Raw genomic sequence first — 19,694 nt, forward strand, 5'->3', positions numbered from 1 at the left:
TTTCGGTATAAAAAAGCACTAAATTTATTGCGAAGAGCAAATGGTTGGCAATACTGCACAACTCATCAAACGTGACGTCACGTACGCTCTGACGGGCGCAATCTTGTTTCTATCATTCTTGACAGCACATCACATTCTTACAAGAAATCAAATACACATACGCACTAGCGAGTTTCTTCCTAACAAGTGCAAAAACAATTCTGCTCTATGTATGTAATATATATATACCCACTTTATGTCCTATCATATATACATACATATATACCTACTTCGCCTTCTAAACTTCCTACAAAATATGTATGTAATTGTATTCATTTGTTACTACATCCATACCCGTTCATACATTCATGCATATATGCGCGAGCACAGCGCTCCCTTCTTGCTTCCGTGTACTTTTGTCTTTCATCAGTCGATATTCCTAATATTATACTTACAAAAACACAATACTTTGATAGACGCAAAAGCAAGAGCAACGCGATGGCCGCTTTGCCACCACACATTCTAAAATGTTCTAGAACACAACAAAGACACATACCTCACATGCGCATGTCGCCCAAAGTTAAAATCTAAGCCTAGCGACTACAAAAACAAAATACATTCGTAGACGCAGTCGCAGCGGCCATGATTCTATCAGCGACGGCGCTGAACAATTTAGAACAAAAACAAAAAGTTCATTCATAAGTTCGAGCTCATATTTCAATTTCATTCATAAACGAGCCGCCCATATGCCGATTTTCGCGACCATTCGAAAATAGTCAATATTGGAATATTTCGCGTGGATTTATTTGCCAATATTTGATAAATCTTGAATTTTTGTCATGTCGAGTAAATATGTCTTCTAACTGTTCGACAGTCGCGAGTTAATGCGACTTAAATTCCTTGAACAAATCCAGCGAATCACACATTTCTGTCCGCAAAGCCGTATATGTACCCTATGATCAAAAAGTACCGGGAATGTTTAAATTAAACAAAACAGAGTTAAATTTAAGGCAAATTTATATTATCTCCTTCAAAATATGACCCGTCTGAAGCAACACACATGTGCCAACGTTTAACCCAGTCCTCCAAACAGCCCCGGTAGGCCGACAAGGCCTTCAGCTCCTTCGTCGTATTCTCTTTGATCGGTGCGATGGCGCGTTATCATCACCCAAAATCCAAGAATTGTTTGTTCACATTTCCGGCCGTTCGCAACATACAGCATCTCTCCAAGGCTTCAAAACGGATAAATAATATTCTCTATTGACTGCCTGGCCCGATGGAAGGTACTCATGGTGGGCTATGCCTTGGCAATCGAAGAAAACAGTCAACATCACCTTCCCGGTTCTTTTTGCTCATAGGGTATATATATCCCATCTTTTCACTGACGGACAAGAAGGCGGTAGCAGTTGTTGTTTTTTATATGCAAACATTTTGCGTTCGTTGAAGGCTTGTATATATGTAATATATTTATATATATTTATATACATATGCGTGTATGCACGATTGACTTTGGGGGCGTCCATAAATTACGTGAGATGTTTAAGGGGGGAGGGGTCGAGTCAAATCTCATCTAATCTTACGTTGGAGAGAGGGGGGGTCTCGGCAAATATCACGCAATATTTTTTCTGATTGAAACAAAAAAAATTATACTATTTTGGTCCATTATCCAGATTGTACATGCTTAAGATTTAATCTTAAGCGTAATCGTAGTATGATTAAGATCATTCACTAATTCGTTCGAAAGAAAATAATTTCATTCATACTTCGACGTTATATGTACATTACTACTGTCAAACCACCATATTTGTTTTATACCAAATAGCTCAATTTAATCTGAATTTACGGTACAGTGTAGCCCGTCGTTTGTTTTCGCGCCACTATCAGCCGAACGCGCGACTCAATGAACAAGAGCGTACGAGCTGAGTGGCAGCGACACACGGACAGGTTTCAACCTTCTTTGTTTATTCTTGTAAATGTTTTACTCGACTCAGTTCATGCTCTTACTAATTTAAAATGAGTTATCAAGATTTTTATAACGCATACGTCGAAAGATTCGTCTATAAGGCGAAGAAGTCCTGCCACGACGATATGATAAAATTATGAAATACTGCGAAGCAAAAATTCCCGAAGAAAGAAGAGTTAATATATCACATTAAACATGAGATTGAACGGCTTCTTAGGGAATCCACTGAGAGAAAAATCGGTCTACTTTAGCATTCCTTCAAAAGGTAGGTTAAATATATATTTTTTTAAGAAAATACTTTTTTTTATATAAAGTTTATTGTTACAATTAATAGCATAAAAAAAAACTGAAACAGTGAAATTTTTGATAAAATATGCTAAAATCATAACTACAAAATATTAGCGCGGTCATTTCCTTCACTGTTTTCACATAATTCAAAATCAGCTTCTTGTGACCAGCGATGATGTGGAGGAAGCTATGTCGAACACTACACCATCTAACGTACGTCCCACTCAAGCATAAGATACTATGAAGAAACAGATTGCTAAGCTGCATATGGAGCTTGTCCTTAGTGCTGCAGCGCACGCCGGAGTGATCTGCATATGATTCTTCACGACCGTTTTCTGCCACCTCCATACCCCATCACTCAGGTTGATGGACGTTTGACAATTTCGGACTTTAAAGAACATGACGGAAAGTCATTCGCTCCATTTCGAATACGCCTACCGATTCAACCGCTGAATGCCTTCATCAGCACGGATTATGATCTCTATTGCCCAGGTATACGTGATAATTTAGAGAAAAGATGCAGCAGTACATGCGGTATTTACTTCGCATCTATCACAAGAGCTGCAGATCACAGGCGAGCAGCTCACATTGCACCAGCTAAGCAAGCGCGTATGTTCCGCAAAGTGCGACCCTCACGGATTGTCACAAGACGAGCTAATGAGTTACTGTGCGCAAGTGTCAACGGCTTAGAGTGGCTAGATCAGAACGAAGTTGAAGGAGCAGATGATTTTATTGAAAATCATATGGACATGTTGGTCCCTATAGTCTCTCTTGAAAGCGCGTGATTCTCCATGGACTGAATTTGAGTAGATATTCTTTTTTTAATCGCAGTAGTTACGATTTAAGTCTTCTATTGTTAAATTTTTATTACACTTATAACTCTCAGCAATATTGATTACTAGTCTTAACTAATTGTAAATAAAAGCACGAAGCAAATTTTTTTTTTTATCTTTTTACAATAACAATCCAACGCGTTTACATTAGAAACCCACATTTTGAAAAATCTCACGTGAGATTGGGGGATGGGGGAGGGGGTTGAATAAAATCTCACGACATCTCACCAGGGGGGGAGGGAGGTTTAGAAAATTAAAAAAAACCCCTCACTTAATTTATGGACGCCCCCTTTCTGGATGCATCCATGGATATTAGAACATTTTCTCATCAATATGTGTATGTAAGTACAGTAGGGCGCCGATTATCCGAAACAATTGGTGCAGAGAGTGTTCGGATAATCGATTTTTCGGATAAACGAACATTTGCGAAATTCCAGTTCTTTGTTGAGGATAGGGTAATAAAACACGTCATTGGATTAGGAATACATATTATGTATGTGATGCTTTTTAATCGTACACTAGAGTACAGTACATATTATGAATACACACATACACATTAAAGTAGGGATTGCACATACGGTACATAAATACATATGTCTAAACATTTTTTAGTTAAGTGACTTACATAGTTCAAAACTAATCTAAAAAAAAAAGTCGAACATATTTGGTTACTTAAGTTTTGAGACTCGTTTTTTTGCCGCCAAATCTCTTAGGCGTTTTAAAGACAGACACTGCACAGAATCGCATTCATCTTGGTGTTCCAACCATTTAATAACAGTCTCAAAGCATTTAAAGGCTTCTTCATTGGACGGACATTTTTCAGCTGAGACGATGTCATCACTAATTTCGTCATCATCGTCGTCATCTTCAGGAACTTCAACCTGTGCTACTATATCGTCGTCTGTCAAAAATTCGTAGCCAGGATCATCCTTGTCAAATTCTAGCCATTCATGCACATTTTCTTGGTCACATTCTTCAAATCCTGAAACCTCTTTCATCAACTCAACCATTTCTGAAACAAAGTTTTCATTTGTTGGTTCTTCCGATGTAGGGCTAGCTTCGGATTCAACTGCTGGACAAAGCTTATTCCAGGATTTCTTTAGAGTAGTCGCTTTGACATTAGTCCACGCTTCTGCTGCCATGTAAACAGCATCCTTCAAGTTAATACCTTTGCAGATTTCAAGAATTGTTTTATCTTTCTCTTGGCCGATTAGGACACTACGAAGCAACGCTTTTCTGTAGTAACGTTTGAAGGCTTCGATCACCCCCTTTTCTATAGGTTGAAGGACTGAGGTAACATTGGGTGGCAAGAAAATCACCTTAAATTTTCCATCTTCTCTCTTAAGTGAAAGGTTTGAGGGATGACTTGGAGCATTATCAATCACTAATAAAACATTTTCAGTGTCTCCAGTTTCTATCTGATGTTTTTTAACCTCTGGAATGAATACAGCGTCTTACCACTCGATACTTGAGTGTTCATCCAAGAGTTTTTTTGGTTTTTGTAAATAAGCAGCAGTTTTTTTATTCCTTTGAGGCATCTTGGATTGGTCTATGTGTGCCCGTATTGTTTCCACATACCATGGCTGTTATGCGGGATTTGCTTGCTTTGAATCCAGGCGCTGCCATTTCTTTTTTAGAGACAAGGGATTTGGTCGACATTCTCTTCCAGTATAACCCAGTTTCATCTGCATTGTAGACGCTACTGTCCTTATAACACTGCTTTACAAGCAAACTCTTAAAACTTTCCAGTAGATGCTTTAAAATCATTGCTTTCTGCCAAGCTTTCTGTTCATTTCTAATGCCTTTTCGCAAATCAAAGGACCATTTATTGGTTGACCTTGTGCATTTATCTGCATGAACCATGAGTAAACTGCAGTGTTTCATTGTTTTTCTATGCAAGCTTCCATCTTCACTGTCCAGCACGCAAGCAAATTTTGTGATAGATTCACTCCTTTTTTAATGTCAGCTATCGTTGAATTCCCAACACCAAACTCTCGAGCTAAACTTGATCCACTTGTACCTTTTTTTAATCGTTCCAAAATTTTAAGTTTGTCAGAAGACTAAGCACAACTCGTTTACGTTTTCGGCACGGACCGACAAACAACACTGAAGTCAGTCAACGTCAATAGAGAAACAAACTGATTAGACGGATCCGTACTTGTGCTAGCAGCTCGTGTTTTAATGAGAGATTGTCCAAACAAAACGGTCGGCGTCGGATGCGCTTTCGTTTCGCATCACGTTAACACCACCGACGCTGTTATATTTAGGAACTACGATACTAACTTAAAGTCATAAAGCGCGTGACAGAAAGCAAGTATGTACATATGTACAACGCTGTCAATACCTATGAATGTTCAAAATATAACATGCTATCGGTAAAGACACGGAAAATGCCAAAATCGTGATGTTCCATTGCTCTATTAATCGTTTCTATTTCATTTTTACATACTTTTTTTTTATTCTTTATATCCGAAAAAGGCGTCATGTTTCCTTTCGGTTAACCGACGTTTCGGATGACCGACTTTCGGATAATCGACGCTCTACTGTAGTTCAGATTTGACTAAAGAGATTGAATATAGGAATGCATATTCATATGATTGCCTTTATGGCTGTTTTACATATAAATCAATTCAAAAGAAGTATGAATAATGTTATATAGAAAATAAATTTCTAAATAACAGGTATTCGAAAAACCTGAATACACTATTTTAAATCAATTCTAATTAAACCAAATACAAAAAATTATATAAAAATATCGAACAAAGAAAATACCTAAGGGACTTGAACCTGAGTCAAATATGGAACGATGTACTGCATACACAACACGTCTTTCAGGATTGCGCTAAACTGTAAGTACTAATGCACTTTTCTAAATCACTCATTTATTCGATTCGCAGTTTTATATATTATTATATGTATGCACATATTCTGCGTTAGTTGAAAGTTTGTATGCGTAATTATATGCATATGTATGTGTGTATGCGCGTTTGGCTTTCTGGACGGATATTAGAATGATATTATCTCATCAATATAATTTGGATTTGATGAAAGAGATTAAAGACATATGTACATATTTTCTGTTTTGATTGATTTATATAAAAATCAGGTCATATCCAGTATGAACTATTTTATACCGAAAAGAAATTTCCATTTATGAAATACAAAAATAATAGAATTTTAAAGAAATTTTAATTAAAATAAACTCAAAAATTTTACCAAACTTTCCTGGTTTAAACGCCGACTTTAGCTTCTGCACCACAAATTAACTGCCGCGCGGCCTTCTTAATTGCAAATTTATTCGCTTCGCTGTGGGCATGAAATAAGTCGATTTCCTTAGTAGTGTGCCGAAAAATCTTATGAAATTCCTTAGTAGTTTGGTAAACGCAGAAAAAATCTGAATTCCTGTCCTAGCGTGGTAAGTAAATATAGAAACATGCGTGGTAAATATCTGCAATTCCCCACTAGTGAGCAAAGTTGAATTTGAAGTTACCTTAGTATGAATCTACAAATTAGTACTCGAAAAAATCTCATTTAACATTTGCTCCTTCCCATTGCATTAACATTCTCTGCCGCTATGTTAACTCTCTTCTGTTAACTTTCTTACCCTCGTTTTGATGTGATTTGACATTTAACCTGCCCATTCGTTCCTGAGCCTTCTCTATCAATTTACGTTCTCTGCATATATAACCAATACACACAATCACATAGGGTCCAGTTTCACTGTATTCATGTTTTTGTTCATTATTTTCGCGCTATTTTGCTATGCGTTCAACGTTCGATATTCAGCAGAGATTCAGTGCATGTGTGGAAAGAAAAAAGAAACGAGACAATAACCGGTTTATATATGAACGCACATATGTGTGCGTGTGAACACATATATGCATATGAGCTAAATGGTCGTAAAAGATAGTCTAAATATAGATTTACCATGAAAAAGAAAAAAAATAGTCAAAATGTATCATATCACATATGTTTCCATACATTTTGTATAGGAGTCAGCCAAACCCGAGGTGTACAACCAAAGATGCAACTTTTTACATCCTTTTTTTCGTCCTGTTCGAGGATACTGTTAAAATAGTAGTATTCATACAGCGATAGAAAATTAAATTTTAGGAAGCTACCTAGAAGCACAAGTCGTAAGCCATAAAAGAAATATGTTAAATTCACGTACAAAGTCAAAAAAGGTCTAGCCAGAACCGGGTGTTGTACGGAGGGTAAAGAAGCTTGGTACATACATATATAATATAAAACTCTTTTAAATCAGTTAATAACCACGTCCACCCATATAAAGTTAAAGGGAAGAACGTAAAATCTCTGTAATAATTGAAGCAGAATTATTTAAACCTGGTATAAATAATAAACCCAAAAAAAGGGAGTTAAACCCAATGACGCAAGTAAGATTTTGAAAAAAGCGCGGTACCACGACGACTTAATAAAATTCGCTAAAACTTGGTGCACATTTTGTTTCCAAATTTATTTCGATTCGACAAGGGCCACATTTTATATAGCCCGTCCGTCCGTTTCATATTTTAAGGTATACCCATTATTGCCTATGAGTTTGATTTCAAAAATTAACTGTCAGCAAAAATTCACTTTTACTAAAACAAGCGCGGGTATATAAATTTCGATCTGAACCAAATTTTGCACTTTCTTACTTGCTTTCATTTCTATATATTTTTAACAGAAAGAATGAATGCGACTGATGTAAATGAGTTAGTTCCTTGTCCACCTTGGAGTAACAGGGTATCGAAAATGGCTCAACCCAACTTGGATTTTATGGGTAAGTATTATTATGTATTATCATTATAACTATCACTAAGACAAAAGTAGGTATTTGTTTGGTTGGGATTCGATATGGCACTAGATATACTCAAGAAGGTGACAAAAATATATATACCAGTTCTGGTCTTACTGATGCAACCTAAGAAAGTAAACGGATTATTTCACGTAAAATAATTGCACATGCGATAATGGGATGGTAGACGGAATCGTTTCTGGAATTAGTTGCCTAGAACTTCCATTTGCACAGTGCAGATTACATAACTTTGAAGAATTGTATCACTACGGAGACGATTGTTTTCTAAAAACACCGAAATTGTTCCTTTGTTTCCCTTTGAGAAAAGAACAGATGAGCGCAATTTTTCCAGTAGAAAAAATGCCTACCCATTTCTTTTCTAATTTGTTTTGAGACATCTTTAGGCGCTGAAAAATGCGGCAGACTGAGGCTATGTTAAAAAATTGCAACTAGCAGAGACAAGTAAGCTTTAAATTTAGTCATTAAGTTTGGTGTTTACCCACATACAATTTTGCTTAGACAATTAGTTTTTGACAGCGGAAAGTGTTCTAATTTTTGGTGTGAAAAAAATGGCGAAAAACCTAATTTTAGAACGAGTAATAAAAATATTGACTTTTCCTCGTCAATTCAATCGCGTTTTGATTGCATTCCGGCTTTCTTCAGAAGTGAAATAAGGATTAGTTGCTAAGTGTTTAGGAGTTCCGGTAGTTTAGAGCTCGAAAATTTAGAGTAAAGAAAAACGATATTTAAACTTTTTAGGCTTTTTATTTAACTTCTTTTGCATACGAAAATTAAAAAAAAAACAATTTTGTTTTAATATTAACAATTTAAAAAATGGGGCTGAAGTTGATCTTCCCGTAAAATTGGACCTGTACGGTGTTGTCCTTTTTGGCTATATAACTGTAACAATGTCCCGTGCTTGAATAAAAAAAAAACAAAATGACCGGTTTTGAATATGACAATCTAAAAATGGAAAAATGCCGCGACTTAAATATTTATTAATATTTGTTTTAAAATTAATTCATTTGAAACGTAATAATTCAAATTAAAATGTGTTTTAAGAAATTTTCAAAACCTCTTATATCCTTTTCGACTTCTGCTTTGAATTCATCTTTCTTTCTCCCATTTATGAGAGCACTGGCAAATTCAATTACTCTTTGCTGTGAATACATTTTGTTTAATTGTAATGCAATTCTATTAAAAGCTGGGTGTTGATTTATGTGTGTAATTATGCCTATATGTATACATACAGTAGATTCTGTTTTTATGCGGTAGATACGTTCCGCAAGAAACAGCATAAAAAAAACAGCATACAAAAAGCTACCAGTTCTATAGTAAAACTATATGTAGATACGCTTCAAAAGTGCTAAGAACCGCATAAATCTGAAATAATGTAATAAAATCGCATAAAAAAAGGGCACTAGTCCCATATTATAACTATAGATACGTTCCATAGACCGCATTAATCTGAAATAATTAAATAAAATCGCATAAACAAAATATTGTATTTTTAAAAATTATATCTTTATTTAAGAAACGTCAGAATCGAAAAATAAATTTAAGTCAGAAATAAAATCAGACAATACCCATATGTTGCGCGTTCGTTTAGGATTTGGCGTAAAATCACTTTCGTCACTTGAGGAAATGTACACGTCTGATCTATGTAGATAGTTATGCAGGCGGTTCCATACTTGTAGGGTTAGCATTTCTGATGTAATCTGTGATGAGTTTCTGCTTATCTGGTTTAGAATCTTGTTTATATGTACAATTCCCGATAGGTCGACATGCATTTTTTAATTAAAAAAAAAAACCGCACTATTTCAAAACCGCATAAAAAAAAGCCGCATAAAAACAGAACCTACTGTATACATATTTTATGGTTTAAACGCGTAGGTAAGGATATTGAATTTGTGTTTGAGATATTTTACAAACATAATTTTGTTAACTATTTTTATGTTATACAAATTAAAGATTATCTTCGTTAATCGTTACTTTTATTTTTATTTTGCTCCAACTTCTTTTGTTCATTGTTTTACACATATGTTTTTGGCACAACTTTGTGTGATATATGACAAATTTCAATATTTTATGTACTTGTTTTTCGTGTTGATTACTTTTGTGCTTCAATTACCAATAATTTCATTCAAATCTAAATTTTTGTTTATTTTTTGTTTATGTATTTTATACTGATTGTGATTATTTTATGTATGTAGATTGGTGAATAAGCGTAATGAGGAACTGTCCACCTAACCTCCATGATGGTGGGGAAAGTGACAAATCCTAAGGTTTGCTTAAAAAAGAGGTTGTCTGTAAAGTCGGTTTACTGACGATAGTTTAACGTGACAACGACATAAGAAAATATTGATGGAATGGTTGCAATTTTCAAAACAAAATTTTAATTTTATTTGTTTGATAGATATTTTGTATGGATATAGAGGAGGAGGTAAATGGAATTACAATGGAATAGGTCAAGTTACATTTACACAAACGTGAAAAATGACGAAACATTTATCAAATTCATGAAAGATATCTTCAATTTCGATTGTGCATCAGACGTTAATAAGTCAACAACACTAAGAGGCATCATCATCGATTTGACTTTCTCAAGACACATTACACCTGAAACACTCCCTTTCATTTCCTATTTTTCCTATCATCGTTTATTCTCAACAGAGAATTGGTTCGTTACCATGCACACAGGAAGAAGGCATATGCAAATTCAAGTATGTGAATTTATATACAAATGCGCATATACATACATATATATGCTCACTCAAGTAGGACAGAGCCAAATGTCGAACGTAGCCGAACCCGGGGGCCGATTGTGCTCTTTGTCGTTCGTTCCGCGCTCTCGCTTGCAGTTCAAGCACATTAGCTTACATTTGCTTGCGTACGGAATAGATTCGTATATTTGATATGTCCATATGACTTGTATGCATCTTTACATATAGATTTGTTCTTTTTGAAAATTGCGCGAAATTGTATATCTATATGCATGTTTATATACATATATTAGTATACAACATATCTTATAAGGTATATGGTAGATATTATATTACCATAAATTTTTTCCTTCATATATAATAAAAAAATTAATAATAATAACATTAAAACAACAGGTATTATTAACAAACTTGGTTTTATTTTAAATTCTTCAAGTAAATCAAATTAATAATAATCAATAAGAAGGCATATGCAAATACAAATACGTGAATTTATATATGTACATATGCGCATATACATACATATGTTCGTTGTTCGTTCCGCGCTTTCGCTTGCAGTTCATTCAAGGTAACGGCAATGAGCAAGGTAACGACAAATGAGCAAGGTAACGGCAATGAGCAAGGTAACACTAATGAGCAAGGTAACGACACATTTTTTCGTGCGTGCAGCCTGTTAAATCGAATTATAAGACGTTATCACGTCAAAAATACCCAATGAATGTGTTTTGCAGTGCGATATTACTGACGAATGTTATAAAAAATGTACACTTTGACCGCGCTCTCACAAGAAAAAGAGTTTCGCTTTTCTAGCTATATACTTATACATGCAGAATAGATTTTTAGAGGTGTTCTACGTGGCCGAACGTTATTCCGCTCTGAGCGAATTCGACAGAATCGGCTGATGGGCCGACGTTACTTGGGACGTGTTTAACAAAATTTATGTTGTGTTGGTGATATACGAAAAAAGTCAACACAGCCAATGCTCATGCCATGGCAGCGGTTTGTTTACAAATGCGGTGAATACAGATGTACGGAAGTGCTTAAAATATTTGTGCGACATTTGAAGAGAGTTTTTGTTTAATTAAAATTAACAGTCTTATCTAAATGAAGTGAGCGGTTTTAAATTGTGATAGCGTAATAACCGTAGACTACCATTTTTTAAGTTTTTGAGTCTCTTCTGCATGTAAGTCAAATATAGCTGCAAAATGGTGCGCGAATCATGCTGCTTATGGTTTTTGTTAATCCTTTTGTTTTCATTTCATTCATCTCTTCCAAGTGACGTAACAGCCAAAATTCCCCTCACAATTTTTTTCACCATAGCTATCAAGCAAATCTTGAAATCGATCATCCTTGAGTTATCTATGGTTCTGCTACGTTGATTTTTTCGTATAACTTCAACATACTTGTAATCTCAGTTCTTGCCAAGCTCTGGTGTAAGCAAATGCTGTCATATCCTTTACTAGGTCAGTAAATCAGCAAATATCTTCAAAATCGGTCTGATGTTGTCCACACATTCTGAATACCGCCCACCGTGTTGTGGAAGCAGGTACATGAAATTGAAATAACCTTTGTTTATTATAGAATTTCATTTATTGTATGCTATAATTTGTTTAATTTACTCACAATCAATTTCGTACGCCATCGTTGTTTTATTTTTTCTTTATTTGATTTTAGTGACTTTTTTGTTATTTCATGCGCATGATTCTCGTTTTCTCATCGAGAATCTGACACAGAAGGCCTCTTCTTTTTGCAAAGTGTTAGCAAGTCGTGAATATATGAAGGAATTGGTATACGAGGGGGTTTCAATAAGTACCCGTGTTAGAAGTGAAGACACAATTTTTTCCAAAATTTGTTTTATTTTTTATTTATCAACATAGTCCCCTTTTAGAAAGATATACTTCTCCCAACGCTAATGCCATTTTTAAATCCCTCCAAAAACTACGATTTGTTGAACACTCCAAAACACGCCTCTGTCTCGTCGGTGACTTCCTCGTTTGAACTAAATTTTTTTTCCGCTACTCTTTTCTTCATGTTAGGGAAGAAGAAAAAGTCGCAGGGAGCCAGATCGGGGGAATACGGGGGTGCGGCAGCAATTCATGTAGTTCGGCGGCGAAAACTCCGGATGAATGTGCTGGTGCACCTTGTTTCTCGCCGAATGCGGCCGTGTCTCCTTCAATTTTTTGTAAAAGCCCAATAACTCACAGTAGTATTTTCCAGTGATCGTTCTTCCTTTTCGCATCCCAAAAAACGTCCTTTCCGGCCGATGGGGCTATCTTCGCCTTCTTTGGAACAGATTCACCGGGAGAAATCCCTTATTTTGCTGCTTAGTTTCTGGTGTGTAATGAGGAATTCAAATTTCATCAACGGTGACAACTCGACGTAAAAATTCCTTCGGAATTCGCTTAAATTGCTCCAAGCAATGCTTCGAAGTTAACAGCCGCATCCACATCCTTCTAAACCTGATCTTAACAACGCAGAGCAGGTCTTGCTCTTCCTCTGCTACCACGAGCTGGTACCGCATCGAATACTTTCAAAGCCATAGCGTTTGTATCGATTCGGGCGACATGCCCCAGCCAACATAGCCGCTGGATCTTTATTCGCTGCGCTATGTCTATGTCGTCGTAAAGTTCATACAGCTCATCGTTCCATCGCCTGCGATATTCGCCGTTGCCAACGTGCAAAGATCCAAAAATCTTACGCAGAATCTTTTTCTCAAACACTCCAAGCGTCGCTTCATCGGATGTTGTCATCGTCCAAGCTTCTGCGCCATACGTTAGGACGGGCATGATGAGAGTCTTGTAGAGTGTTAGTTTTGTTCGTCGAGAGAGGACTTTACTACTCAGTTGCCTACTTAGTCCAAAGTAGCACTTGTTGGCAAGAGAGATTCTACGTTGGATTTCAAGGCTCACATTGTTATCGGTGTTAATGCTGGTTCCTAAATACGCGAAGTCTTTTACAACCTTGAAATTATAACTGTCAACAGCGACGCGGGTGCCGATACGCGAGTGCGCTGACAGTTTGTTTGAAGACAGGTGGTACTTCGTTTTGTCCTCGTTCACCACCAGATCCATTCGCTTTGTCTCCTTATCTAGTTTAGAGAAGGCAGAACTAACAGCGCGGTTGTTAAGGCCGATGATGTCAATATCATCGGCGTACGCCAACAATTGTTAGCTCTTATAAAATATTGTGCCTGAGCGATTAAGTTCTGCGGCTCGTACGATGCTCTCCAACATTAGGTTAAAGAAGTCACACGACAGCGAGTCACCCTGTCTGAAACCTCGTTTGGTATCAAACGGCTCGGAGAGGTCCTTCCCAATTCTGACGGCGCTGCTGGTGTTGAGCAACGTCATCTTACATAGCCGTATTAGTTTTGCGGGGATAGCAAATTCAGACATAGCGGCATACAGATAACTCCTTTTCGTACTGTCGAATGCCGCTTTGAAATCGACGAAAAGATGATGTGTGTCGATTCTCCTTTCATGGGTATTTTCCAAGATTTGGCGTATTGTGAATATTTGGTCGATGGTAGACTTTCCAGGTCTGAAGCCACACTGATAAGCTCCAATCAGTTGGTTGACGGTGGGCTACAGCCTTTCACACAATACGCTCGCTAGAACCTTATAGGCGATATTTAGAAGACTAATCCCGCGGTAATTGGCACAAATTGCAGGATCGCCCTTCTTATGGATTGGGCAGAGCACACTTCAATTCCAATCGGCAGGCATGCTTTCATCCGACCATATTTTGCATAGAAGCTGATGCATGCACCTTACCAGCTCCTCGCCGCCATATTTGAATAGCTCAGCCGGCAGTCCATCGGCGCCCGCGGTTTTGTTGTTCTTTAGTCGCGTTATCGCTATTCTCACCTCGTCATGTTCGGGTAGCGGAATGTCAATTCCGTCGTCGACGATTGGGGTATCGGTATCTTCACATTCTCTGTGACATGCGCAGCTATCACTATTTAGCAGGTTCGAGAAGTGTTCCCTCCATAATTTAAGATTGCTCTGTACGTCAGTCACCAGATCGCCGTCTTTGTTCTTACAGGAAAACGCCCCGGTCTTGAAACCTTCTGTAAGCCGCCGAACTTTTTGGTACAATTTTTGGGCGTTGTTCCTATTGGCCAGCATCTCAAGCTCCTCGCACCCACGTATTTCGGCCTCTCGTTTCTTCTGTCAGATAATACGTCTCTCTTCCTTTTTTAGCTCTCTGTAACGATCCCACATGGCTCGCGTTGCGCCCGATCGCAGCGTGGCTCTATAGGCGGCATCTTTTCTTTCGGCGGCAGGATGACATTCCTCGTCATACCAACTGTTTTTTCGGGCCCGCCGGAATCCGAAGAAATCGGCGGCGGTGCGTAGGGAACGAGAAATTTTGCTCCATTGCTTGTGCATGCCGGTTTGTTGGGGAGTACTCTCTGAGAGCAGGAGTGAGAGTCGAGTGGCGAAACTTCTGGCTGTCTGTTGTGATTGCAGCTTTTCGATGTCGAACATTCTTTGCGTAGGTAGATGTACGTTTTTGCTGCACAGAGGCGTGTGCGCAGTTTGGCTGCAACAAGGTAATGATCCGAGTCGATGTTGGGTCTTCGGATCGTACGTACATCTAATACACTAGAGGCGTGTCTTCCATCTATCACAACATGATCGATCTGTTTTCGTGTTTTTCGATCAGGAAACAGCCAGGTTGCTTGGTGAATCTTTTTATGCTGGAATCTGGTGCTGCAGATACCATGTTTCGGGCCCCGGCGAAGGCGATCAGCCTCTGTCCGTTACCAGATGTTTCGTTGTGCAGGCTGAATTTTCTGACTGTGGGATCAAAAATTTCCTCCTTGCCCAACCTGGCGTTGAAGTCGCCAAGCACGATTTTTATGTCGTGGCGGGGGCAGCGCTCATAAGAACGTTCGAAGCGCTCATAGAAGGAATCTTTGGTCGCATCGTCCTTCTCTTCTGTCGGGGCGTGGGCACAAATTGGCGCTATGTTAAAAAAACGGGCTTTGATGCAGATTATCACTCCACCGGAGTGAACGACAGTACTTGGCGACGAAGTCTCTGTCCCACAACAAATCCGACACCGAATTTGCGCTCTTTTACATGGCAGCCGTATTTTTCCCCATCCAAAAACATAAAGCGAATTACCAAACGATACTGCAGAAATCACGAAGCAATGCTTACTCGAATAACTGCCAAATCCTTACTAACCTATGAATTAGTCTGAAAATTATTTTGCCGTCGGTGCTAACAGCAACTTCTCTCAGAAACGCCCTCTGTCATCAAACACGTGTTCTTATTCAACCGAATATTACAGCAGTGTCGCTCTCAGAGAAGTGGCGAATATAAGAGGCCTAAACGTATTGCCAATTAGATATGGTATATAAAGTGGGTTCAAATTAAGGTCTGAAACCGTGAAATATTCTTAATTTCCAATTAGGCACCTGTATCTAAGTACCATAAACCATAGTCTGACCGATTTTTTGTTGTCTAAGTTTAGAGAACAAGAATCCCTTTATATATGTACTCCGAACTCTGTTAATTAATTTCCCCAACCCGGTGCCACTAATTTCTATTAAAATGTTTAAAAGTAAACACAAATGCTTCAATTGCCAGAAATATGCCAACAGTTACAATAATATATACTAAGATTCTTATAACCTACAATGTTAACCTTAATTAAATTATATTTGTATTTCCTTTTTCCTTACCCAGCTCCCGAAACTCAATTAACTTCGAAGGGCAGCCTACTTAGTGATATGTTTTCATTGGGTTTGGTAATATGTGCCGTCTTCAACAATGGACGTCCGCTTATACAAGCCGGTAATATAGTTTCAAATTATATGAAGCAGTTGGAAACGGTAAGTAGTTTCATTTATTTTCTTTTTAATACCCTGCAATATTTAAAAAACGCATACATGTTCATACATATTTGAATAATAAAAAAATATAGTAGGAGTAGACTTATATTTATGGTGATGCATTCATTTATCTTGCGTTGTCTTCTTAAACTGTTTTGCTAGAAACAAATTTGATTGCTTTTCATTCGATAACATTATTTGCAACTCAAGCTCAACAGCATACTTTTTATATGCACGCATATACATATACATAGTAGACAGCAAACTTCTACACCTTTGTATCTTCTATTCAGTAAAATTCACTTCCACAGATGCCGTTCATTTTTCTAGGCAAACACCTATCCCGAGTAGTGCGCCACTCATATACAAATGTAATCAAAAATTTTCTTCAAAACCAAATTAGATTTCTAACTTCATTTATTTAAAGTACAAAAACAAAAAATGCTAGTATGAAGTAATAAATACAGGCTCAAAACTCAGAACTCGTAACACCGAAACTGTTCACAGTCTGTCTAATAAATGTGTAACCGGTAAAATTCAAATTTAGAGTTCCGTTATAAAAATAATTTAAGCGCTGCTAAATAGGCGTATTCTTCCCGCAAAACGCGTTGACCAATTTGTTACTTTTGTGAGAAATTTAGAAGACGTACGTTGTTTTTACAAAATGACCTCCGCATAGTAAAACTATTGCGAGCAGTGTTCCTATGTATGATACACACCCTAAAGGTATCAGGTCAGTCCATAAGTTCGTGCGTATTTTACCCATAATTTCACTTTTGTACGATTTTTGCATACAAAAAATTATTCGCCGAATATAACGGAACTATTCATATTTTCTTTGATATATTGTGCATTCAACAAGTGATTTTACGTGTTGTGAAGGGGGTAGTATGGTATTTTTTTTTTTTCATTTTTTTTTTTTTTTTTTAATTATTCTATAACATCTTAAGATTATTGTGTGAAAGTTTTAAGTGCATTAGAGTAAAATTGACAAAGACACAAAGGATTAAGTATCTACCTCTCCAACCGGATTTCACGCTGTAAAAATCTTCACAAATCTTTAAACGCGTTTTTCTCACACTTGCCTTTTTTACGGTCGGTGTCCACTGTAGATTCATATCTACTGCACCGATTCTTTTCAAATTTGGTGTTTTTGTTTCTTTACTTTATTCACGAGGTAATGACGTCGAGTTTTTTTTTTTTTTTAATTTTGTCATATTTTAAAACAACAAAGTTTTCAAGTTTTTTTTATGAAAAATCGGTGTTTTGACTTCAAAGCGCTTTAAAAAATTTAAAAAACAAAAAAAAAAAAAATTCGACGTTGTCACCTGCGAAACTTTATTAGCTGATGAAATCAACTTGGTTTTTTGATTTTAGTTGATCCAGTAATGAGTTCTGAGGGACAACGCAATAAAACTTTTTTATGAGACGTCCGCGAAGATTCGCTGCCACCAACTCATTTCTTCATAAAAATCAATGAAAATTTCACACAATATTCTTTAAATATGACTTTATAATGAAGTAATTTTAAAATTTTGAATAAATCAACTGTGTCGACAAAAAAAATTTCGAAAAATATGCTTGTTTTACACCGAATTAACCATACTACCCCCTTAAAAAATAAAATGGAATCTTCGAACGCGTATAAGTGGCATATTTTGCATTTTTTTTGTAAAAGTGGTAAAAATGCAACAACTGCTGCTGCAGAAATAAACACTGTTCACGGAGAGGATACCGTGAGTGTAAGGACTGCGCAAAAGTGGTTTTCAAAATTCCGAAGTGGGAACTGCCCCGCGTGCTGGTCGTCCTGAAGTCTTTAACTCTGACGCCTTGCTCGAACTCGTGGAAGCTGAGCCAAACTTGACAGTCGATATGATAGCTCAAAGGTTAAATTCATCGCATGGAACAGTTCACAGGCACCTGGTTCAGTTGGGAAAGTTTTAAAAGCTGGGAAAATGGGTTCCGCATAGACTTTCCGTCGCCAACCTTCAGCAGAGAGTGAATGTGTGTTCTCAGCTGCTGCAACGGCTTGAAAATGAAAGTTTTTTGAACCGCATCGTTGCTGGTGATGAAAAATGGGTCTTTTACAATAATCCTGCTCGCAAACGCCAATGGTTAGATAAAGATGAAACACCAGAACCGACACCTAGAGATGGCCTTCACCCCAAGAAGATTTTCATGTCTATTTGGTGGGATATGGTCGGTATTGTTTATTATGAACTTCTGGAACTTAACCAGACGATAACTGCTGATTATTATTCCCATCAGCTATCAAACCTGAATGAGGCCTAAACGATGGGAAGACATTGTAAATAATGAAGGAAAATATATTATTGATTAATAAATACTTTAAACATCTTTTTTATTAATTTTAAAAGCACCTTTAAAAAACGCACGATCTCATGGACTGACATGATATAAAAATATCACGTGCATCTTTAGCAAACTATTTGAATAAGTCGAAGACGTTCACAAATAAATTGGTGCAATGGTATACCGAAGTTAAAAATGTTAACGACTTCCCCATAGGAGGGCAAAAAAGTTATTTACAAAGTGTGAACAATCAATGGGTCGCACACAATTTGGATTCAAACAAGCTACGCGCGAAGCGATGTTCAGCCTTCAAGTTGTAGTACAAAACTGTAAAGAAGTTCGGAAAGTTATCTTATATGCTTCACTGACTATGAAAAGGCTTTTGATTAGGTACTACCCACAAAACTATTTGACATTTTAAGACAAAGGATATTGATAAAAAATAAATAAGGTGCATTTTCAACTCGTATTGTGGCCAAACTGCGAACGGGAGACTGCAAAATGATGTGAGGAGTGATGTTGCATTCAAGAGGGGAGTTCGCCAAGGATGTGTTTTATCACCAATGCTCTTCAATTTGTACTCGGAATATACTTTATATGTGAAGAAGCTTTGGCAACAGCCAACTTAGAAATAAATAATAAATAATAAATAACACCCAAAAAACCAAATTCAACAAATCGCCGATTCAAGCATTTATGTATAAGTTAACACATTCTAGCGCCTTCATGGGAATCATTACGTTCCAATATAAAACGCTGATGCTCTTGTCCGCAAATAACGCATAGCGAATATGACACCTGCTTATGCGCTTATGGGTAACATTTCGGTCCCATACAAATGCTGACGCTATGTCTGCGAAGGTGCGCGTGTTGGAAGTTACCTCCGGCAAAAACAACAACAATATGAACTTCATTTGCTGATGCATTTGCTATCAATAAAACAAGCTTGATTTAG

At 37.1% G+C, this 19,694-nt stretch overlaps 1 protein-coding gene across 1 annotated transcript in view; it reads left to right on the forward strand.

Annotated features, from left to right (window-relative positions):
• LOC128862065 (uncharacterized) overlaps nucleotides 1–19,694 on the forward strand; it is a 354,012-nt gene that overhangs the window by 47,140 nt on the left and 287,178 nt on the right. The window contains exons 6-7 of the mRNA XM_054100472.1: nucleotides 7,748–7,843; nucleotides 16,281–16,426. Of these exons, the coding sequence (XP_053956447.1) occupies nucleotides 7,748–7,843; nucleotides 16,281–16,426 (242 nt within the window). The remainder of the gene's footprint in view (nucleotides 1–7,747; nucleotides 7,844–16,280; nucleotides 16,427–19,694) is intronic.

This window comes from Anastrepha ludens, chromosome 4 (genome assembly GCF_028408465.1).
Source record: "Anastrepha ludens isolate Willacy chromosome 4, idAnaLude1.1, whole genome shotgun sequence".
NCBI lineage: Eukaryota > Metazoa > Arthropoda > Insecta > Diptera > Tephritidae > Anastrepha > Anastrepha ludens.